The sequence below is a fragment of the Euleptes europaea genome, chromosome 3, assembly GCF_029931775.1.
Source record: "Euleptes europaea isolate rEulEur1 chromosome 3, rEulEur1.hap1, whole genome shotgun sequence".
Lineage (NCBI taxonomy): Eukaryota > Metazoa > Chordata > Lepidosauria > Squamata > Sphaerodactylidae > Euleptes > Euleptes europaea.
In genome coordinates, this window is record NC_079314.1 from 13,414,915 (window position 1) to 13,439,941 (window position 25,027).

At 49.7% G+C, this 25,027-nt stretch overlaps 1 protein-coding gene across 1 annotated transcript in view; it reads left to right on the top strand.

Annotated features, from left to right (window-relative positions):
- IGLON5 (IgLON family member 5) overlaps positions 1-25,027 on the top strand; it is a 137,989-nt gene that overhangs the window by 107,330 nt on the left and 5,632 nt on the right. The window contains exons 3-6 of the mRNA XM_056846372.1: positions 6,327-6,559; positions 13,571-13,690; positions 16,449-16,580; positions 20,231-20,351. Coding sequence (XP_056702350.1) covers positions 6,327-6,559; positions 13,571-13,690; positions 16,449-16,580; positions 20,231-20,351 — 606 coding nt within the window. The remainder of the gene's footprint in view (positions 1-6,326; positions 6,560-13,570; positions 13,691-16,448; positions 16,581-20,230; positions 20,352-25,027) is intronic.

Here is a 25,027-nt window from a genome sequence, read left to right on the forward strand (position 1 = left end):
AGTGTTTTACTAACGCATGTGGGGGTACCTGTGCCTTGTTAAAATGCTGCAAAAAATGTTGATGTGATTTATACATGCTGTTACGTCAAGATTTTTTGTGTGCAGTGTTTTATAGATGCATACACAGGCCTCTGTGTGTTGCTAAAACACGGTAAAAAATCTTAGTGTGATTATCCATACCATTACATCAACACTTTTTAATGTGTGGGGTGTTTTACCAACGCATACGTGAGCACTTCCACTTTGCTAAGCACCATGTAAAAAATGATGGTGCAATCTGGTAATTTTAGATTCTGGACTTAATTTTGGGTGCAGAATTACTTTCCTGTGTTTTTCCCCCCTCTTCTCTGTTAGCGGAAGTGTCCTTGGCTGGGAGGAAAGTGCTTAGAATTATTTATTAGAATTATATTCTGTCCTTCCTCTAAGGATCTCAAGATGATATACCTGGTTCCTCCTCCCCAGTGTTATTCTCACAGTAACCCTGTGACGTAGGTGAGACTGAGAAAGTGACTGCATCAGGGTCACCCAGGATGCTTGGGGATTTGAATCCAGGTCTTTGTGATTGTAATCCGCGGAGTGACACAGTTACTCGTCTGGCTGTAGACCAACACTCCAACCACTACACTGTACTGGCTGTTCAGACAGAATACTTGTGGGTACATAAGCCACAGGTGGAGAGAGGGGTGTTACAAAGGTTGAGCCTGTGTGCTCCTTTACGTATTTCACATTTATTTTAATGTATTTTATTCACTTCATTTATACCCCACTTTTCTTCCCAGTGGGGACCTAAAGCGGCTTGCAACGGTGTCTCCTTCTCTGTTACAAGCATAACTCTGAGATATTTTGGGTTCCGTTCCAGACCACCACAATAAAGCGAATGTCGCAATAAAGCAAGTCACACTAATATTTGGGGTTTCCCAGTGCATATAAAAGTTATGTTTCCACTATACTATAGTCTGTTAAGTGTGTAGGGTTGCCAACCTCCAGGTACTAGCTGGAGATCTCCCGCAATTACAACTGATCTCCAGGCGATAGAGATTAGTTGACCTGGAGAAAATGGCTGCTTTGGCAATTGGACTCTATGGCATCGAAATCCCTCCCCTCACCAAACCCCGCCCTCCTCAGGCTCCGCCCCCAAAAACCTCCCACTGGTGGCGAAGAGGGACCTGGCAACCCTGCTAGAGGTCCCCTGTTGGCCACTGTGTGAACAGTCTGCTGGACTTGATGGACCATAGTCTGATCAGGAAAAGAGGAAGACCCAACAAGAGATGGATTGCAATAAAGGAAGCCACAGCCTTCAGTTTGCAAGATCTGAACAAGGCTGTCAAAGATAGGACATTTTGGAGGACTTTCATTCATAGGGTCGCCATGAGTCGGAAGCGACTTGACGGCACTTAACACCCACACACAGTCTGATCCAGCATGGCCTTTCTTATGTTCTTATGTTCTTTAGTCGGCCGGGCCTCGACGGCAGCCGGTTTCCACCCCCACAAAAGCCCTCGAACCCGCACCGGCGGCTCTCTTGGCTCCATCCAGCAGAGAGCAGGGCCTGTTTGCCAAATTCCGGCCTGACTCGCACTCCCTGAACCTGCGTCAAAAAGCAAGCGGGGCTTCTAGAGGGAGGGAAGCCAGACAGGCGTCCGCGGGGAGCTTTTCATCTCTCCCCCCGCAGCCATGCCTGCCTCTGCATCCCTCCCCCTCTGCACACACGCAGCTGGAGGTTGTGAGTCAGCAACGCCGAGACCGTGTGGCTGTGATGCCCGCACCTCTCCCCGCCCGTCGGCACCCCTCTCGGCTCAGCCTGCAGTGCGCCGGGTTCTCGCCAGCCTGAATCAGCAGAGGCTCTGACCTGCTTTCTGAGACCTCTCCCTCCTATGCTCGCTGCAGGAGAGAAAGCGGGGAAGGGGAGGGGGGAAGGCCCCCAAACGCTCTGCAGGATCCCTGCAAGAGACACCCCGTGCCCGGGATGCCAAAGCCTGTGCCCTCCCCTGGAGAGAGAGCCGTAATGAGGTGGGGTCTGGAGATCTCCTGGTATTACCGTTGATCTTCGTACAGCAGAGATCTGTTCCCCTGGAGAGATCAGCAGCTTTGGCAGGTGGACTGTATGGCATTATACCCTGCAGAGGTCTCTCCCCAGACTCCACCTCCCAAAATCGCCAGGTATTTCCTAATACCAGTGTGGTGTAGTGGTAAAGAGCGGTGGACTCTTATCTGGAGAACCGGGTTTGATTCCCCGTTCCTCCACATGAGCGACAAACTCTAATCTGGAGAACTGGGTTCGATTCCTCACTCCTCCACATGAGCAGTGGATGCTAAGCTGGAGAAACGAGTTCGATTCTCCCCTCCTCCACATGAGCTGCAAACTCTAACCTGGAGAACCGGGTTTGATTCCCCACTCCTACACATGCAGCCTGCTGGTTGACCTTGGGCTAGTCACAGTTCTCTCTGAACTCTCTCAGCCCCGCTTTCCTCACAAGGTGTCTGTTGTGGGGAGAGGGGGGGGGAGAAGGAGATTGTAAGCCATTTTGAGACTCCTTAAAGGTAGAGAAAAGTGGGATATAAAAATCAACTCCTTCTTCTAACCCAGAGTTGGCTCCCCCAGCTGTAACTGCCACCCGTTCCTGACCCACCTCATGGTCAGTAGAAGAATGATCTTGCAGGATCAGACCGGGGTGGAGAGAGTTGACACAGAGAGTTTTTCCTCCCTCTCCCAAAATACTAGAACTCAAGGGCATCCAATGAAGCTGATGGGTAGTAAATTCAGGATGGACGAAAGGAAATACTTCTTTACAGAGCGAGTGATTAAAAAGTGGAATTATCTGCCAGAAAATGTAGTGATGGCCACAGGCATAGTCGGTTTTTAAAGGGGATTAGACAGACTCAAGGATGATAGGTTTACCAGTGGCTACTATCCATTGCAACTAAAGGGAACCTCCACTTTCAGAGGCAGTCAACCTCTGAAAGCCATTGCCAGGGGGCAAAATCAGGGGAAGGGTTCTGCTTCTATGCCCTGTGGTTGTACCTCTAGAAGAGATGATTGGCCACTGTGTGAGACAGGATGCTGGACCAGGTGGGCCACTGGTTTCATCCAGCAGGGTTCTTCTTATACTCGTGGTCTAGGTCAGGGGTGTCGAACTCAATTGTTATGAGGGCTGGATAGGACATAAATATCACTTGGTCGGGTCGGGCCACGCCTCGCCAGCCCAGATCGAGAGGTGACGCGCGTCTGCCTCGGCTGGCTCACGGGCCGGATAAGAGCTCTCAAGGGGCCGTGTCGGCCTGCGGGCCTTATGTTTGACACCTCTTGTCTAGAGTCTGTTTCCAACAGCGGCCAGTCAGATGCTTCTGGGAGGGTTGCACATAGGGCAGCGAAACACTACCCATTCCGTAGTGCTTGGCACTGAGGTATACTGCCCCTCTCCATGGAGGTTCTCCTTAGCTTAACATGGCTATCAGCTGCCGAGAGACCTATCCTCTGTTGCTTTGTTTAATCTGTTTTTTTTTAAAGCCATCCAAGCTAGTAGCTTGTCACCATTTCATGTAGCCCTGGGTTCCAGAAGTTGTGTGAAAATGTTCTTCCTTTGGTCAGTCCTGCAACTATTGCCAGTCAGTGTCTCCAAGTTCTGGTTCTGGTATTATTTGTAGTGATTTGTTGAATTGTTATCCTTCCCTTCCGCCAAGGGACCCAGGATAGCTGCCTATGCCTTTAGAAACGCCCCGTAACTTCTCCCTCCCAGATTCCCTCCAATCCCCTAGTCTGCATCAACCAGGACTCTGGTTTTTCATCCAGGGAGGAGGACGAGGGCAGAAGAAATGGTATCTGCCTCGAATCCTGCTTCCTATCCCCACTTTTAAAAATATAATGGGCATCTCCAAGTTGAAGCTTAGCTATTCTAGCTGGCCAGAAGACTGCGTTTAATAATGTACACTTACTAGAATTTTTGTTAGTGCTTTCTTTCATACCACGTGTTATATATGTTATATATGAAGTGAATAATATAACATATAAAGTAATTGTTTATATTCCAGTAGTTTTTGAATACAACTATGGGGGTTACCCCACTTGTATTCCCAGGGATGTATTAAGAGTTTGAAAATGTTATAAAAAATATTGTTCGCACTTTCTATGTATTCCCACCGATGTATTAAGAGTTTAAAAACGTTATAAAAAATACTGTTTGCACTTTGTTTGGCCCCTTTAGTTGTGAAGACGTCTTCCAACCATTTATAAGCCGTGGTATCCAAAAACCCTTTTAAAGCGATGTTTTTTATAACACTTTCAAACTCTTAATACATCGCTGGGAATACAAAGTGCGGTAACCCCCTATATTGTACAGTTGAAATTACTTCTTTGAAAACCTCCAGGTGGGGGCTAGAGTTCTCCCAGAATGGCAACGGATCTCCAGATGACAGAGATCAGTTCCCCTGGAGAAAAGGGCTGCTTTGGAGGATGGACTGTAGGGCATTATACCTTTCTGAGGTCACTCCCCTCTCCAAACCCTGCCCTCCCCAGGCTCCACCCCCCACCCTCAAATCTTCAGGAATTTCCAAGCTGGAGTTGGCAATCCTAGCAGGATACACACATTATACATAGGTGCATGAGTCTTTTCCAGCAATAGGATTTTTTAAAAGCAAAAAGTCCTTGTGGAAGGTTGGACTGTTGAAGGAAGAATGGGTGGTGGTGGTTTGCTTCATCCTTTTCTAACCAGCTCTTATCTCAGATTTACACCCCTGCAAGCTGGTTTCACAACAGTGGGGGGAAAGAAGGTGGGAGGGACAACTTCTTGCTACCCATGGGGAGCAGAGCAGTTAGGGGAGGCCATATTGAGCACAAAAATAGGTGGCAAGGAAGTAGACTTGCTAGGTCCCCCCTGGGCACCAGTGGAGGATGGGGGGTAGGGTGGCCAGATTAGGGTTGCCAGGTCCCTCTTCACCACCAGTGGGAGGTTTTGGGGTGGAACCTGAGGAGGGTGGGGTTTGGGGAGGGGAGGGACTTCAATGCCATAGAGTCCAATTGCCAAAGCGGCCATTTTCTCCAGGTGAACTGATCTCTATCAGCTGGAGATCAATTGTAATAGCTGGAGATCTCCAGCTACTACCTGGAGGTTGGCAACTTTAGGTCAGATCCAGGTTTACTGGAGATTAGGGAATGGAGCCTGGGGAGGATATAAGAACATAAGAAAAGCCCTGCTGGATCAGACCAAGGCCCATCAAGTCCAGCAGTCTGTTCACACAGTGGCCAACCAGGTGCCTCTAGGAAGCCCACAAACAAGATGACTGCAGCAGCCTTGTCCTGCCTGGGTTCCACAGCACCTAATATAATAGGCATGCTCCTCTGATCATGGAGAGAATAGGTGTGTATTATAACTAGTATCCATTTTGACTAATAGCCATGCATAGCCCTCTCCTCCACAAACATATCCACTCCCCTCTTAAAGCCTTCCAAGTTGGCAGCCGTCACTACATCCTGGGGCAGGGAGTTCCACAATTTAATGATACGTTGTGCGAAGAAATACTTCCTTTTGTCTGTTTTGAATTTCTCCCCCTCCAGCTTCAGCAGGTGACCCCTCAGTGGGGTATAGTGCCCAGAGAGTCCACTGTCCAAAGCATGCATCTGCTCCAGTTCTCGCGGAGAAAATGGCAGCTTTGTACGATGGATTCTATGGCATCACATCCTTGCTGGCCTCCCTCTCCTTCCCAAGCTCTGCCTTCCTCAGGCTCAACTCCCAAACCTCCAGGAATTTCCCAGCCCTGAGTTGGCAACCCCAGCCTCCGTCCTGATTTCAAGGAGTGAGAAAAAGAGAGCCCAAGAGTTTTTTTTCCTCCCGCTCTTCTTTGGTTATCTTCGGAACGCTTGTCCAATCTGCGCCTGACAGCTGTCAGGGACCAAGAAACGGGATTACTTAGCGCCCACTCGCCTTCCAGGCGAGAGAAAAACGCTCGCCGATAATTAAATCTCCCGGCTGGAAGCCGGAGGGGTGCGGAGAGGGAGCCCGGAGGAAGGAGGGAAGGAACGGCTGCCCAGGCGTCAGGAAAAGCGAGCAGCATTGGGATGGGGAGCCGGAGCTGAGCACCGGCATTGCATCCAAAGGCATCTCTATAGCAATTAAACCCGCAGCCGAGTTCAGGAGTCCGGTTCCCCGCCCCCACCCCCCAAATTCTTGTTATTTTCACAAATCTGCAGTTTGGAAGGTGTTCAGTCTTTTCAGGGCCTGATAAAAAGAGCTGGAATCACTTCCTCTTCTTCGACTCCCAGCCCAGTTGGCATCTCTTCGCCCCAATGGCCTGCCATTATTGACCTTGACTTGCCGATCTCTTTCCCACAGCTGCTACATAGACCAGCAAGTGACCCGCGTGGCCTGGCTGAACCGTTCCAACATCCTCTACGCCGGCAACGACAAGTGGTCCATCGACTCGCGGGTGCAGCTGCTGACCAACAGCGCCTCCGAATTCAGCATCGTCATCACCCAGGTGGACCTATACGACGAGGGCCTCTACACCTGCTCCTTCCAGACGCAGGACAAGCCCCACACCTCGCAGGTGTATCTCATCGTTCATGGTACGGGCGTGGGACGGGTCACACGAACACATGATGTTTCCTTGCACTGAGTCAGACCACTGATCTAGCGAGGTTGCCGCGGTCTACTGGCAGCAGCTCTCCAGGGTCTCGGGCGGAGGTCTTTTCTATCGCCTCCGACATGATCCCTGTAACAGAAGATGCCGGGGACTGAACCTGCGGCATTCTGTATGTAAAGAAGATGCTCTAGCACTCAGCAATGGCCCCTCCCCTTATCCAGAACACATAAAGCTGGCTTATTCTGGTGTATCAAGGTCAGTATTGCCTACTCTGACTGGCAGCAGCTCTCCAGGGTCTCAGATTGAGGTCTTCCATGTCTCCTACTAACCGGCCCTTTTCACTGGACGTGCCGGGGACTAAATACAGGACCTTCTGCGTATAAAGCTGATGTTCAGCCACTTAGCCACAGACGCTGCCCTATTTGGGTCCCTCCCATCTCCTACTTATTTGAACTTATTTGTTTATTAGTAGTAGTAGTATTAGAGGGCCAGTGTGTTGTAGTGGTTAAGGTGTTGGACTAGGATCTGGGAAGCCCAAGTTCGAATCCCCACTCCGCCGTGGAAACTTGCTGGGTGACCTTGGGCCAGGCACACACTCTCAGCCTTGATCCTGCCAAGTATCTGGATGGGAGACCTCCAAGGAATACCAGGGCTGTGATGCAGAGGCAGGCAATGGCAAACCACCTCTGAACGTCTCTTGCCTTGACAACCCTACGGCAGGGGTGTTAAACATAAGGCCCGCGGGCCGGATCCAGCCCCTTGAGAACTCTTATCCAGCCCACAAGGCATCCGGCACCCCCCACTCTCGATCTGGGCTGGCGAGGCATGGCCCGGGCCGACCAAGTGGCATTTATGTCATATCCAGCCCTCGTAACAATTGAGTTCGACACCCCTGCCCTACAGGGTTGCCATGAGTCAGTTGTGACTTGACAGCAAAAAATATATATCCTTATTGGTGTAACTTGGGACTCGATGTGGTGTCGGACACACCTGTAATTCTTTTCACGTGCTTAAGGGTCTAGTCCAGAGGTATATGATGTGGTAGCCCCTTGCTGAACCAAAGTAGTGCTGAGTCCGGACAGTGTCAGGAAGGAAGACCATTCGGGGATCCCTCTCCTTGCCATGAGCCGTGCTTTGGTGAAAGAAAGGCAAGAAATACATTTACTAACAAAAAAAAACTCGGTGGCCCCATGGTTTGATCAAACTGGGTTGTCCTTCTGAGACTAGGGTTGCCAGGTCCCTCTTCGCCACCAGCAGGAGGTTTTGGGGGTGGAGCCTGAGGAGGGCGGGGTTTGGGGAGGGACTTCAGTGCCATAGAGTCCAACTGCCACAGCGGCCATTTTCTCCAGGGGAACTGATCTCTATTGCCTGGAGATCAGTTGCAATAGGAGGTGATCTCCAGCTAGTACCGGGTGGTTGGCAACCCTATGGATGTGGGGTGAAGTGCCCCCAAAGCAAGAAAGCCCTTGGAGATGATGGGCTTGCCGCAGACTTTCTGTTGGTAGGGTTGCCAGGTCCCTCTTCGCTATCGGCGGAAGATTTTTTTGGCCGGAGCTTGAGGAGGGTGGGGTTTGGGAGGGGAGGGACTTAAATGCCATAGAGTCCAATTGCCAAAGCGGCCATGTTCTCCAGGGGAACTGATCTCTATCGACCGGAGATCAGTTGTAATAGCAGGAGATCTCCAGCTAGTACCTGGAGGTTGGCAACCCTAACTGAGAGGGCAGACAAACTTTTAATTCCCACTGTAGAAGAGCCCATTTCAACAGATTTCACTTTCCTTGCCGTGGCGTGGCCAGCTGCCATTCCTCAAATGGTAACAGTGCAGGCGCCCGGTCTGTCTTTGCATGTGGTCATTCTGAATATCCGTATATAAAAATTCACCCCCCTGAAAAGGGCCGCCCTTTGGCCCTGGCCAAGGAATCTCTCGCCATCTGTCAAAACCGCCAGTCTCTTCCCTCCTTCCTTCTGGCTCTTTTGCTGATTCCCAGCCGCCTCCAGGATTTCTGCAGCATTGGCAAAAGCCAGAACTGCAACGCTATCCACCCCGTAATTACCCCCCCTCCCTTTCCCCAGGGTTGCTGGAGCCGAGAAAACTGGTACAATAGGCGCTGATTGGACCCGGTCCGGAACGAAGCCGCCTGGGCGTCAGGAAACAGCTGTTCCCAGCTGCTCCATCATTCGCTGCCGTCGACGTCACCCCAACCTATTGGGGCAGACAATGGGGATCGTTTAGGCCCAGTCAGGAAAAAAGCAATTTCTTTTTCGGGGCCTCTTCCGCTGGGCCAGAGAAAACAGCCATCGGGAATTAACCCAGAAGGCACCCGGCGCGGGGATGTGCTGAAGCGGCACTGGGAAGGCACCTGTTTCTGGGGTGGGGCAGTTTGCGAAATGTTGATCAAAAGCCCTGTCGTTATTTTAATATGTATTGCGGGGACCACCGCCCCCGGAGGGGAAGTGGTACACCCCTGTTGACCCCCCTAATTTATTCTTCACTGTGGAATCCCTGGGTGCTGCCACACCTCCCGTTTTCTCCAGAACTCATTTTCTCGCTCAGGTGTTCTGCAGAATCTGGACAATTTTGCTGCCAGAACTTTGCATCTCAGTGTTTCACCTGCTGTCCTCCCGTCTTTTTCCAGGCTTGCTTTGGGGCGCTTGTCCTGATTTTGCAATTCAAGTACAGTGCCAGCCTGTCCAGTGTGGACTGGCAAAGTGCTCTCGACTCCCTTGGTAGAGAGGAAGTGGTCTTGAATGCTGTTGGTCAGAGAATCTCCATCTTTCCGCACTCCTTGCTCTTGTTTCCTCCATGCACTGCCAGCATTACCTGCCCCACCCATAAGAGTGTTCTGGAAAAGGCTAAAATCTCACAGAGAGGGATTGGTAGGAGTGAGATTCCACCTGCGTGATCTTGACCCAAGGATTTCCCATCTGATTCTCAGCATGGATCCTCAAACATACCACTCTGGGGCACCTGAGATGTTTTCTTCCAAGCCAAGACACAGGCAAAGGACTCCTCAAGCCTGTTCCCTACCATTGTGATCTGCAGCTTACTGTATATCAAATCCAGGAGCCATGTTTTTGAACTGAGCAAGAGCTGAATGAATAAACATTGGCAAAGGGCTCTTTTGGTGGTGGGAAGTGCCGTGAAGACACAGATGACTTATGGTGACCTATAGGGTTTTCAAGGCAAGGGACATTCAGAGATAGTTTGCCATTGCCTGCCACTGCACAGCAAACCTGGACTTCCTTGGTGGTCTCCCATCCCCATCCAAGTACTAACCGTGGCTGATCCTGTTTAGCTTCCAAGATTTGACTAGATCAGACTAGCTTAGGCTATCCAGGTGAGCGCAAAGGGCTCTTTTTAATTTTTTTGCCTTCAAATCACAGCTGACTTATGGCAACCCCGCAGGGTTATCCAGGCAAGACACTTCGGAGGTGGTTTGCCATTACCTGTCTCTGCCTCACAACCCTGGCATTCCTTGGAGGTCTCCCATCCAAATACTTGCCAGGGTCAAGGCTGAAAGTATGTGACTGGCCCAAGGTCATCCAGCAAGCTGCCATGGCGCAAGAGGGATTTGAACCTGGGTTTCTCAGGTCCTAGTCCAACACCTTAACCACTGTACCATGCTCTCATAAGAACATAAGAGAAGCCCTGCTGAATCTGACCAAGGCCCATCAAGTCCAGCAGTCTGTTCACACAGTGGCCAACCAGGTGCCTCTAGGAGGCCCACAAGCAAGACGACTGCAGCAGCACCCTGCCTGTCTTCCACAGCACCTAGTATAATAGGCATGCTCTTCTGATCCTGGAGAGAATAGGTATGCAGCATGACTAGTATCATCATCATTACCTTTATTAGGCATTTACATCAGTATACCATAAACAGAATTACAAAATCGGTTAAAACAGATTACATTAAAATGACATTACTTAGAAGTACGTACAAACTGCTCACGAATCCTTTGTGCAGACAGGAGAAAACTAGCTACTTGTTGGGTAACGGTAGGGTTTCTATCAGATAAAAGGTACATCACTGACTGCTGATCTGAAAGACTCTGTTCACTAGGCAGTAGGGGTTTAATATAAGTATTCCTCGGCCTCATGTAAAGCTGGCTGTACAACAGCACGTGAGCTAGGTGTTCAGGATCCCCAGTCTTACATGGACAATACCTATCAATAAAAGGGATTCCTTTGTATCTTCCTTGTAGGATAGCTGAGGGAAGAATGTTAAGTCTAGCGAGCATGAAAGCTCTGCGAATGTCCGGTGACTCCAAATAAGACAAGTGGGAAGCTGCAGCTCCATAAGCCGGAGTAATACCATGAAACATGGGGGAACAATGTCTATTAGCTAGGGAGGTTAAGGTCTGCATTTCTATATCTAGTAGGCGCTGGCGTATCAATCTAAATGCTTGCTCTTCCCCAAGCATCAAAAGAGAATCAAATGGGATACCGACAGACTTGATTTTCCTGATAATTAATTTCGACCACTGGCTTATGAGCATGACTAGTATTCATTTTGACTAGTAGCCAAGGATACTTCTCCATGAACATGTCTACTCCCCTGTTAAAGCCTTCCAAGTTGGCAGCCATCACCACAATCTGGGGCAGGGAGTTCTACAAGTTAACCATGTGTTGTGTGAAGAAAGACCTCCTTTTCGACGGGCTCTTTTACCCCAGCAAAAAATGTCTCGGGCCGAATTCTCCCCTTGTGTACCTCAGTCGCTCACTCTGGTGCGTGGGCATGACTGCTGAGGAAAATAAAGGCAGAGCTCTCCCCCAAGCCTCCACTGTTGCTCACATTGGGGTTCAGGAGCCCTTTGCAAACAAAGGCACCTGAGCTTGCACGGCTAGAACCACCGTTGCTGGCCATGCAACCCTTGCACAGTTCAAAATACGGCCCCTCCACTGAGAAGGAAATGAGTTGCCAATTCCCTCTGAAACATGGAATACCACTGAGAAAACACTTTGTACTTCTAACAGTGCGATTTTGTATTGCTAACAGTGCAATCTTTGGTAGAAGTCGATGAACCTTTTTTTTTTTTACCCTCAAGTGGCAGCTGACTTATGGCGATCCTGTAGTGTTTTCCAAGCAAGAGACGTTCAGAGGTGGTTTTCTTTTACCTGCCTCTGCGTTGCGACCCTGGTGTTCCTTGGTTGTCTTCCATCCAAGTACTAACCTGGGCCAACCCTGCTTCGCTTCTGAGATCTGGTGAGATCGGTCTAGCCCGTCTTAGAAGGGTGTAATTCTTGATTTCCCCACCTTATCCATAAAAGGGGTAAGGTGGGAAAATCATGAATTATACCCTTCTAAGACAGCCAGTAATCAGAAATTCCCAGATGATTCCCCCACCTTATCCATAAAGGGATAAGGTGGGGAAACCATCTAGGAATTTCTGATTATAGGCTGATTTTTAAAAACAAGTTGGCTCAATATCCTACCTGACAATATAGAGCATTTTTTGAAGACGACAATTTTCCGATTCAGTTTGTACTGGGGGAAAACTGGCTGGCATTCACCCCCCACCCACCCCCAAACAGTGCCCTCAGCCTGACTCTATGCAAAGGAACATGGGGCAGGAATATATCACTCCAGCACAAAGCTCTTGTGATGGCAATCAAAGGGAGAGGCAAGCATGGTTAGATTAGTCAGGACAATGTGTGAATGAAATAAAAAGACAGGCGTTGGCATGGGACCCAGACACGGGAATGGCATCCGGAATAACGGCGGTGAGTGGAAACACAGCTTGGGACAAGAACAGTCCTGAGCTCGTTTCGGCCCTCAGTGGTTGTGGGATCCATCAGAGGCACGGAATAATTTAGGGATGCATGGTTTTAAGGGATAGGGGGGGTAGGGTTGCCAGATCCAGGTTGGGAGACTCCAGGAGATTTGGGGATGGAGCCTGGGGAGGACAGGGTACAGTGCCGTAGAGACCACCCTCCAAAGCATCCATTTTCTCCAAGGGAACTGGTCTTTGTAGTCTGGAGATTAGCTATAATTCTGGGGGATCCCCGGGTCGCACTTGTTGGCTGGCATCCCTGTTGCCCAGAGATGCGGTGGGTTCTCACTTTTTGGTGGTTTTTAAGCAGAGGCTGGATTACTGTTTTTTCAGGGATAATCACAGAATCATAGAGCTGGAAGGGACCACCAGGGTCATCTAGTCCAACCCCCTGCACAATGAAGGACATTCACAACTACCTCCCCCCCCCCCACATCCCTAGTGACCCCAACCCTCCTCCCACCATGCGGGATCCCACAATCAAAGCACTCCCGACAGATGGCCATCCGGCCTCTGCTTAAAGACCTCCAAAGAGGGGGATTCCACCACCCTCCAAGGCAGTCCATGCCACCATCGAACAGCTCTCACTGTCAGGAAGTTCTTCCTAATGTTTAGGTGGAATCACTTTTCTATTAGTTTAAATCCATTACTCCATGTCCTAGTCTCTGGAGCAACAGAGAACAAGCTAGTTCCCTCATCAACATGGCATCCCTTCAAATATTTAAACATGGCTATCATGTCTCCCCTCAACCTTCTCTTCTCCAAACTAAACAAACCCAACTCCCTAAGTCTCTCCTCCTAGGTCATGGATTCCAGACCTCTGACCATTCTGGATGCTTTAGGTTATCCTGGATTGCAGAGGAGGTTGGACAGGATGGTCTGTGGGACCCTTCCAACGTTTTAATTCTATGACTCTGTGTAGGGAAAGGCATTTCTCTGCCTGAGAGTATGGACAACTGTGGCCAGACAGAGGAGACCATGCTAGACTAGCAGTGCCATCCTAAACCGAGTTACACCCTTCTAGACCCACTGAAATCAGTGGTCGTAGCTCTGTTTAGGATTGCACTGTAAACAGGACAGTGGTCTGCCTCTACAGAAGGTACCTGAACCCGTTCCCTGGAGGGGTTGGGATCAGGGCTGTCTCCGAGAGAACGGCACCCCGTGGCGGTGGGAGGCCAGAGCTGTCTTCATATTCACCACCTGTCTCCTCCGACCTTCACAGTCCCGGCTCGGATCGTGAACATTTCGTCCGCTGTGACCGTCAACGAGGGAAGCAACGTGAACCTGCTCTGCCTAGCCCAAGGGAAGCCAGAGCCGACGGTAACTTGGCGGCAGCTGAAAGGTAAGGCAGGCTGGAGGGGGGAGGAGGGATCAGGTCGACCCCTTTTGACAGACCTGTGCTCACTGTTCTGAGCGACTCGTTTTTGTCGTGAGAATGAAAGAAGGCGAGCGTAGAAAAACCAGAATGGGCGTTGGCAGAAACGTGTGTCCAAAGCAGGATTCGTCCCAAAGAAATGCATTATGTTGCTACACGAAATCCTTTAAGAGGTGCAAAATTTGCAGGTTTCAGCATTTTGAGCATCTCAGCTTCTTTGTTGTTGTTGTTGTTGTTAAGTTTCTAGTCCTTAAGATTGACTTAGTAAAATCCTAGAAGCTGAAGGAATGGGGTGGGCTGGACAACCCACTGGGAGGAATTGGGGGGCGGGATAATTGTGCTGGCATTGAGTTTAGGGTGAATCCTAGAGTGTCAGCCTGACATGATGTTGCTTGCAGTTTTTTTTTGCTGGAAGTGACCATGGGCATGCCCTTGCAATGCCAGCAGCCTCCCCCCCCACCTGATCTCCCCCTATTTTCTCCTGCTAACATGTGAAGCGAAGAGCCCTGTGGCGCAGAGTGGTAAGCTGCAGTACTGCAGTCCAAGCTCTGCTCACGACCCGAGTTCGATCCCGACAGAAGTTGGTTTCAGGTAGCCGACTCAGGGTTGACTCAGCCTTCCATCCTTCCGAGGTCGGTAAAATGAGTACCCAGCTTGCTGGGGGTAAAGGGAAGATGACTGGGGAAGGCACTGGCAAACCACCCCATAAACAAAGTCTGCCTAGGAAACGTCGAGATGTGACGTCACCCCTTTGGTGAGGAATGACCCGGTGCTTGCACAGGGGACCTTTACCTTTAACATGTGAAGTACTGTTGGGGAACGAGGGTAATCATTGGGGGATTTGCCCCTGCCCTAAGCTGAATAGTGTTTGCAGTGGAAATTTTGGGGCTTCTCCTCGTCCCTATCAGAATCAAACTAGCATAAGGCTTTATTGCTGACACCCCGCTAAAGAATAGTGGGATATTTTGTGGCTTTATTCCTATCCAAGCCCACTGATTTCACTGTGAATCTGTGTAAATATGTATATGAACAGCCTTTTTCGGGAAAAACTCACTTTGGTTTTGTAGGATGCCTCCATCGTCACTATCTTAGGAAAGGCATCTGTGTACGAATGAAGGCGGAATGCGGTTTGCAAGATGGCGCCTGCCACCCGCAGTTTTTGTTGGCCATTTACGCAGGGCTGTTGCCCTCGCCATCACCCCGCCGACTGCTCCAGCGCTTTGTTCGGATTATGCATGCCTTTCCCGACCACCAGAGGTCACCTCACTCTCCCTGCGTGTTTCCCTGTGTTTTGCCAGGAGTTTTCCAGATGCTGCTTTAGCGAGAATCCGAAAAACGCGGGCAAAATGCAGATACGTGCAGGGAGAGGGAGGCAGCCCCTGACTGTCGGGAAAGGCATGCATAATCAAAGTGAAGCACCGGAGCAGTCGGCAGGGGTGATCGCAGGGAAACAGCCCCCCATAAATGGCTGTTAAGAACATCCACAGAAAAAAAGCTTGATTTTGATCCCTCCCTCTTGGCCACTGCCTCCATGCCAGCACCTACCAATCCGAATCTTTGGGCCAAGCGATAAGAGGAGTTTTTGAACAAGTCGGGTATGAGTTCCCTGGACAGTGTGGGCTGAGGAAGTGCTCGTGCCCCCTGCAGCTCCTAGATGGTTGTGGGGGAAGCGAGTTCGGGCCGGGGAACCTTGACCCGACTCGTTGAAAAATGCCTCTTGTTAGGACCTTTGATGTGCAAAATGCTCTGCAATCTTCACCTAATTTAGCTTGCTGTAAGTGCAGAGGAAGGCACTGGCAAACCATTTCTGTTAGTCCCTTGCCGTGAAAACCCCAAAAGGGGTCGCCATAAGTCGGCTGCGACTTGACGGCACTTCACACACACACACAATTCGCTTTAGCCTGTAAAGCTGATCCTCAGCATGCCCATTATACAGTTGGAAGATTGAGGCCCATAGATGGCAGCCAGCCCCATGCCACTCACTGAGCCAAGCTGGAGACTTCCAAGCCTCCCAGGTCCAGCACTTGCTCCAGTTTCTGACCTGTGATCCTCAACCACAGCTAACTTTTACTTTCCTTTACCACGCTCGCCACCCCCTTGCCTTTCTCTAAAGCAAAATCACATTGTGTGACTTAACCCGAACACAGACCACCAGCTGTCTGTATTGTTGCCTGGGCTATTGCCTGACGACTCCCCTTGGTTTTGCATTTTGCAAAAGCAGGTTCGTGGCACCTCTGATAGTCTACGCCAGGGATGTCAAACATAAGGCCCGGGGGCCAGATCCTAGCCCCTTGAGAAGTCTTATTCGGCTCGCGAGCCAGTCAAGGCAGCCACCATCCCCACTCTCCCCTGGCATGGCCCGGCCCGACCAAGTGACATTTATGTTACATCCAGCTCCCGTAACAAGTGAGTTCGACACCCCTGGTCTACGGTATAGGAGTTGTGTTTGGCTTGCTGGTCCACGCATGGTGCAGCCTAAACCCCTGCTGATCCAGAGGGTAATTGGTCATCTCTTCCCGGGATCCCCCCTCACTTCTAAACCATACCGCTTGCATTGTACTTGCTCCCATTCCCCGGTGCAAGGCAGCCGTGAGTGCAGGAGGGGTTGATAACTGCTGTGTTGTCGTATGTGTTTTCGTGTGTGTAAGTCTGTGTTTGTGTCTGTCTCCCTACCGCTGGCCCTGTCTCCCCTCCCCGACCCCAACCCCCGGTCCCTCCCCCATAGATGGATTCACCAGCGAAGGGGAATATCTGGAGATTACGGAGATCAACCGGCAACAGGCCGGAGAATATGAGTGCATCACAGCGAACGGCGTCTCGTTACCGGACAGGAAACGGGTTCTTATCACTGTCAATTGTAAGTGCTCCCCAAAACACTTCTGTGATCCCCTCTCTCGCCTACTTTAAACTGTACTGGGGGGCTCTGGAGTCTATAGAAGGGTTCTAGCACTGGACTGGAAATTAGTACTACGGGGGGGGGTCAAGCTAACCATTACATTGGAGATCCCTGATTGGCTATCCCAAAGTTTTTGTTCATATTTGTTCAGCTGTGTGGTGCTCCCTATCGGGTTGGGACAAAAGCAGTATGGGAAGGAGGGGTATGTCTTTGTGTCAGTCATGGAGCAACGCCCTTCCCTTTCTGAGAACCGGGCTGTGCACATCACTGATGGGCCAGCCAGTGTGCTAGTCAGGAAGCCCCCTCCCCTCCCCTTACTGGAGCGGTTTTCATAAATAGGGAATCCGACAGTCAGGACAAGAAAAGACAGCGCAGAACAAATGTCCCAGTGGGGAAATAGGTCAGAGTTTTAATGGGGGAGAAATGAAATACAGCAGAAAGCTTGTGGAAAGCTAGCTGGCTTTTAATCCATCAGTGACGTGTATTTTGGTTGAGTAGTAAAACCTAGAGCAGGGCAGGGAAGATCACATCCTGCAGATGAAAATCCCACACCCACTCCTTTTTGAAGATAACGTCTGTCTTCACCCTGAATCTTGCCAAGAAATTAGTGCCAACTCTGGCGCATTGGAGTCATATGTTCAGGATTGTTGTTATTTTTTTTTTCCTTACAAGGGCCCTTCTGGTATTGTCTACAGTCATGCGCTTCAGCTGTCTCTATTTACTATTTTCTGGCAGCTATCCCTATACGAGAGCCAGTGTGGTGTAGTGGTCAAGAGCGGCGGACTCTAATCTAGAGAAGCAGGTTCGATTCCCCACTCCTACGCATGAAGCCTGCTGGGTGACCTTGGGCCATTCACAGTTCTCTCCGAACTCTCTCAGCCCATGTGAAGGCAGGCAAAGGCAAACCATCTGTGAAAGCTTCTTCCCTTGAAAACCCTATGGGATTGCCATAAGTTGGCTGTGCCTTGATGGCATAATCACACACACACATCCCTATATTGCCCCATAGTTTCCTTTCGTTAAGATTTTCAGCACTGACAGCAGACCTTCTTCGCGGTTCTGCTCCCTCTCTGGCAATTGAATTTGAACAGCCAGCTCTGCAAGGTGAAAATAGAAACAGTTGTTTGACAAGGACCGATGAGGACTCGAAGCATTACTGCCAGTGTGAACTGCATGCGTATGGACATTAAAGCACCATGTGCAGAACACATCCTGCTAGCTCAGGAACTGCAACCACAGAAGTAGATTTTGAACTGATGATAACTGTGGATGGAGTAGTATGCCTTTTTAAAAGGTAAAGGTCCCCTGTGCAAGCACCGGGTCATTCCTGACCCATGGGGTGACGTCGCATCCCGACGTTTACTAGGCAGACTTTGTTTACGGGCTTTGTTGCCAGTGCCTTCCCCGGTCATCTTCCCTTTACCCCCAGCAAGCTGGGTCCTCATTTGACCAAGCTTGGAAGGATGGAAGGCTGAGTCAACCTTGAGACGGCTACCTGAAACCAACTTCCGTCGGGATCGAACTCAGGTCGTGAGCAGAGCTTGGACTGCAGTACTGCAGCTTACCACTCTGTGCCACGGGGTCCCTCAGTATGCCTTTTAGTACATCTTTAACAAGGAGATTAATTAGTAAGTATTAATCTCACCCTCTTTCCAGGATGCTCAGGGCAATGCATATCATTCTCCCCTTATCCATTTTTATCCTTACAACAACCCTGTGAGGTTGTTTTGGCCACTGGCCCAAGGTCGCCAAGTACGTTTCATGGCATGTGAGGATTTAAATCCAGATCTCTCCAGTCCTGGTCCAGCACTACTACGCCACATTGGCTCTTGGTACATTCACACACATGCATATTCTCATTTGTGAAATGTAGACAGGTGTGTGCCTGCGCTCACATATCCAGCATACTAAGGAATACCTGGTAACACAGAGGTCCCCACTATGGCACCCATGGATACCACGATGCCCACCAGCATCTTTCCTGATGCCGGTTAAGTGAATTTAGAAAGTGGGCAGGGCTTTTCCTCGTCAGGGCATCTGGTTGGCCATTGGAGATCTGGCTGGCTGTGCAGATTTTAAAAAACAGTCCCTCAGCAGCCGCTGACACCACAGCACAAGAATCTGTAACTGAAGAGATGCAACGTGCGTGCAAGAAAATATTTTAAACAATATATTCGTTTGAAAAAGCATCCTGTTATAAAGGGTTTCTGCCTGAAATGCTAAGACTTACCATTACAGTTATGCATGACCTTACTCCTTGACGTTTTGTGGCTGGCTGTGCCTCCTGTGGCAGCCCTTTCGTGGTGGTGTCCACCACCCTGTGTTCGAATTCCAAAGGTGCCTGCAGGCTCAAAAACATCGGGGAACCCTGCTCTAGCATTTCACAAACTGAAATGGGGATGTGTTTGGAACACCAATTCTCAGATCAAGGCTCACTGCTCAAGCCATCCCATTGTCGTTACACTTTGCCGAAGTCCTGATGAATGCTAAAGTGGTATGAAGCCAATATAGGCTTGTAGTATGGACAGGTCCTAAATCTTCCACTCATTTAAAAGCCAGGAAGGTGTTTGTTAATTTTGTTAAAAGGCATACTACAAATCATTAATGTCCTCTAATAGGTTATCGACTCTTCAAAATGTACCTCGGTCAAACTGTAGGCTATGCGCTCCACAGCGCCGTCTTTTTTGTGTGTGTGTCTGTTATCACTAGAAATGGTATATCCATGCCACGATTTAACTAATAAACACTGGAGAGGATGCCAATTCCTTCATAACTGCTCTGGCCGTGGTGAGGAATTGTAACAAGGAATTCCCCCAAAGGCAAAAGTGAGGGCCATACGAATAGTGATTTATCACGGCACCAGAAAATAGGGAGGGGTGGCAGAGCATAGCTCAGTGGTAGAGCATCTGCCTGGCATGCAGAAGGCCCCAGGTTCAATCCGCGGCATTTCCAGCTAAAAGGATCAGATATAGGGTGATGGAAAGACCCTGGAGAGTCGCTGTCAGTCTGGGGTCTTTTATGCATGGCTGTTTCCCTCAAGGTCACCCCTCCGAGGACTTCAGGTCTTTGTTTGGATTACGCATGCCGTTTCCGACCGTCAGTGGTCGCCTCGCTCTCCCCTTGCGTTTCCCCGCATTTTGCCTGCGTTTTCAGGGACCTGTTTTGTCTCAAATTTCAAAACACGGGCAAAATGCAGGGAAACGCAAGGGGAGAGCGAGGCGACCACTGACGGTCGGAAACGGCATGCGTTGTGATTAACAACAAAGACCCGAAGTGGGCGGAGGGGTGACCGTGATAGAAACAGCTATGCATAAAAGGTGGATGATACCGACGATAATAAATCAGTTGTCTGGTTCAGTATAAGGTAGTTTCGCGTGTTCATTTTCTAGGGAGGGACCACAACTCAGTGGTAGAGCATCTGCCTGGCATTACAGAAGGTCCCAGGTTCAATCCTCAGCATCTCCAGCCGAAAAGGATCAGGTCGCTGGACGCACTCAGCTGGCTCGAGATGGCCTGTGTGCAGCCCATCTGTTGAGGAAGATGGCCCTGCAAGGCAGAGATGCGACCTCGCTTCCACTAACACACCTCTCTGCCCCCCACTCTCTCCCCAGACCCTCCAACCATCACAGACGTAAAAGATTCTCCTTCCTTGCTGGGAAAGCCGGCTCTGCTACGTTGCGAGGCTATGGCGGTGCCGCCTGCCGAGTTTCAGTGGTTCAAAGACGACAAACAGTAAGTCGCTCGCTTTCCTTCTTCCTAATCCCTGACGCCTGCTGCTGCTGATACAGCTAAGGTGAATCGATACCACCTTCATTCTTTCCCCCCAGAGAATCCTGGGAACTGGAGTCCTGCAGGTGGTGGAGTCCCGAAGCCACCTTTGCCAGACTGCAGTTCCCAGGAATCTTTGTGAGATCTGATGACCATTAAAGTCGTATCAAGCCCATATAGGTTTGTAGTGTGGACAGGCCCTAAATCTCTAAGCTGGCTGCTGGAAAACCTTGTTCGGTTTTCCATTTGGGAAGCTGGTGCCCTTTCTCACCGGAGACTCCTGTTTCTTTGTCTTCTCCTGTGCATTGGTCAGGCTGCACCTGGAGTACTGTGTGCAGTTCTGGAGGCCTCACTTCCAAAAGGATGTGGACAGAATGGAACGGGTGCAGAGGAGAGCGACGAGGATGATCGGGGCCTGGAGACCAAGCCCTACGAGGAAAGGCTGAGGAACCTGGGAATGTTCAGTCTGGAGAAGAGGAGGTTGAGGGGGGACACGATTGCTCTCTTTAAGTATTTGAAGGGCTGTCACTTAGAGGAGGGAAGGGAGCTGTTCCTATTGGCAGCAGAGGATAAGACTCGCAATAATGGGTTCAAATTGCAGGTGGAAAGGTACCGGATGGATATTAGGAAAATAATTTTTATAGTAAGAGTTTTTCGACAGTGGAATTGGCTGCCCAGGGAGGTGCTGAGTTCACCCTCACTGGCAGTCTTCGAGTAGCAGCTGGACAAACACTTGTCAGGGATGCTCTAGAGTCTAGGCTGATCCTGCATTGAGCATGGGGTCAGACTAGATGGCCTGTATGGTCCCGTCCAACTATGTGATTCTATGAAAGCTTTGATCTTGGAAATCTTGTTGGTCTCTGTGGTGCTGCTGGACTTGAATCTAGCTGTTCTGTTGCAAACCAACACAGCCACCCTTGGAAACTATCTTCCGCCAGTGTTTACCAAGAGAAATCTCCAGGGACGACTGCCCAATGAATGGTCTAATAGTCAGAGAGTACCACATGGGCATGGTTTGGGGAGTGGAATTCATAAGAAAAACCAAAGAAATACACTCCTTCAAAACTAGAAATGCTTTTATTCTAAAAAAGCATTAATTTCTCTAGTCCACAAAAGCCTATGTTAGAATAAAAGTTAGAACATAAGAACATAAGAAAGGCCCTGCTGGATCAGACCAAGGCCCATCAAGTCCAGCAGTCTGCTCACACAGTGGTCAATCAGGTGCCTCTAGGAAGCCCACAAACAAGACCACTGCAGCAGCACCATCCTGCCTGTGTTCCACAGCACCTAATATAATGGGCATGCTCCTCTGATCCTGGAGAGAATAGGTGTGTATTATAACTAGTATCCATTTTGACTAGTAGCCATGGATAGCCCTCTCCTCCATGAACATGTCCACTCCCCTCTTAAAGCCTTCCTAGTTGGCAGCCATCACCACATCCTGGGGCAGGGAGTTCCACAATTTAACTATTGTTGGTTCATCTTTAAGATGCCACAAGACTCCAGGGTCATTTTTTTGCTGATGGAATTGGTGGGGGCTGGTGGAACGGGGAGATTGTTCCTGCTTTTCTCCCTGTCTGTGCAAAACTCCAGTTTTGGAGACCGACACCTTCCAAGAGGATCGCAGTTAACTCTGAAACAGTCTCCAGATGATTTTTCCGCAACGCTCCCATGTCAGTGTGGTGCTAAAAATTCACGGTTCAAACCACTCGTGTCTCAGAGGGGCCATTTGTGGCCCGGCCTGCTCGATGACAAGAACCCGCAGGTCGTTATCATATTTCATTAGGAAACGGCGCTAGAGGGGTGTTGAGCATCAAGTGTGAAAAGGGGAGGGGGAGAGTCAAACCTGGCAATGCAAAGGATTGCCCATGAGACATGAAAAAAACAGAGATTCAGTTATGGTCTGTTAAGGCAGTGCAGAATGGAATGCATAGACTCAAATTGTAAAAAGAAGAAAACCCAGAAAACGTCTAACGTCCCTGGCCAATCTAGCCTGCAGGGAAATTGCTTCCTGACCCCAAAATGGCGATCGGCATTACCCTGGGCAGGTAAGAAAGGGCTACTAGAGCCAAGCACTAATGCAACCCTTCCTGCCCTCCCTCTCATGATCTGCCTAAGTTCACAGAATCAGCCTTGCTGGCAGATCGCCATCTAGCCCTCTGCTTAAAAACCTCCAAAGAAGGAGAACCCACCACCTCCCAAGGAAGCCTGCTCCACTGAGGAACCACTCCAACTTTCAGAAAGGCATCCAGGGTGGCTTTCAGCCCTGTCATCTCTTTTCAGTCCCAAGAATCTCAGGATTGGAAAGCACGAAGTAATAACAAGAGATGAGCATGCCTCAGAGCATGTGCAGTATGCATTGGTAGCTATCACAAGTTTGGCCCTGACCTAGATGGCCCAGGCCCACCTGATCTCATCAGATCTTGGAAGCTAAGCAGGATTGGCCCTGGTCTGGTTAGTATTTGGATGGGAGACCACCAAGGAAGTCCAGGGTCGCTATACAGAGGCAGGCAATGGCAAACCACCTCTGTTAGTCTCTTGCCTAGAAAACCCTACAGCAGGGGTGTCGAACTCATTTGTTACAAGGGCCAGATATGACATAAATGTCCTTTGGTCAGGCTGGGCCATGTGTACCATAAAATTTAATGCCATGGGATACAAACTTTATAGAAGACACAGGCAAAGCCATGTAATGGTGGCTGCCCCGGCTTGCTCGCAGGCTGTATAAGCGCTCTCAAGTGGCCGGATTCGACCCTCAGGCCTTATGTTTGACAATCCTTCCCTAGAGGGTTGCTGTAAGTTGGCTGCGACTTGACTGCCCCACCCCCCAAAAAAACTCACATGTCTGGGATTCAGATGAAGACCTTCCAGGTATGCTTTCTGGGAAATCAATTGGTGAGGCTTAACAAGATATGATGGGAGAGAGCCGCTAATGGAAGCGGGGGAGGCAGAGGGAGGCAGACCGCTCTGCAGGTAAGAAATTGGATCTTCCTTCTTTTTTTGGACGACAATTTGAAACATAATATGAAAAAAAAAAACCCAGCAAATACTGGAAGACATTTGGATCCACTCCTGACTCATCTCTTGAAGGGTGCGGTTACCCCTTTGTCAAGGGTGGTGAGTCTATGCCTGTAGAAGGCCACAGCAGGTGGAAAGGGACACCGCTGCGCGCACACACACCCCACGCTTGGGACAGCTCTACCTGTTGAACTGCTGCCTGTTGCACATCCTTTGTCCCTGAAGGGGGGGAGTGGCAAGTAATTTCTGTTCTTGAGAGTTCAGGGTGGAGCTGTAATTTGAGGGTGATTAATTGGTATGAAATCTTGTTAACTATATTTGGGACAGAAGAACCAAGAACCCTAACCGCTGCTGACATTAACAAAGGAAAAGGGCCGGTGTTGTGTAGTGGTTCGAGTGTCAGACTGGGATCTGGGAGACCCAGGTTCTAATTCGTACTCTGCCATGGATGCTTGCTGAGTAACCTTTGGCCAGTCACATATACTCAGCCTAAGCTAATTCGCAGGGTTACTGTGAAGATAAAAGGGAGGAGAGGAGAATGAAGGAAAATGATGTTGTAAACCACTTTGGGTTGTCGCAGGGGAGAAAAGTGGGATATAAGTATCGAAATAAATAAATAAATATGTAAAGGAAGAATCATCAAATCATTGAATCATAGAGTTGGAAGGGACCTCCAGGGTCATCTAGTCCAACCCCTTGCACAATGCAGGAAATTCACAGCTACCTCCCCCCCCCACACCCCCAGTGACCTTCATGCCCAGAAGATGGCCAAAAAAACCCAACTCCAGGATTCCTTGCCAAACTGTCCTAGAAGAAAATTGCTTCCCAACCCCAAACTGATGCTTGGCATTTCCCTGGGCATGTAAGAAGGGGCCATGAGAGCCAAGCACTGACTCAATCCTTCCTGCCCTCCCTCTCATGATCTGCTCAAGTTCACAGAATCAGCCTTGCTGACAGATGGTCATCTAGCCTCTGCTTAAAAACCTCCAAAGAAGGGGAGCCCACCACATCCTGAGGAATTCTGTTCCACTGAGGAATCACTCTGTCAGAAATGTTTATCCAAACACTAATATTTATCCAAAAACTCTGATTTAATTTCAACCTGTTGATTCTGGTCTGACCTTCTAGGGCAACTTCAGGTACTTGCCCTTCAGGTATTTGAAGATGGTTATCAGGTCACCTCTCAGTCGTCTCCTCTCTAGGCTAAACATACCACACTCCTTCAGCCTTTCCTCATAGGACTTGGTCTCCAGACCCCTTACCATTTTCGTTGCCCTCCTCTGGACACGTTCCAGCTTGTCTACATCCTTCTTAAATTGTGGTGCCCAAAACTGAACACAGTACTCTAGGTGAGGTCTAACCAGATCAGTGTAAAGCAATACCATCACTTCCTGTGATCTGGACTTCATGTGTGGGCCATTCCACCCAGCCCCCTCCTGGGAGGATTCTTGTTTGCCCTCATGCCCCCACCAAGCCCTATTGAGCTAGCTGGCTGTGGGGAGATCCAAGAGCAGCCCTGACCACCCTTGATCCAGGATGTTGCTGTGTTCTCCGCTCCCAGATCGACCAGGTTTGGTGGGTGCTTCCAGGGTGGGTTTGCTTTAATTTCAACACTGCTGCCA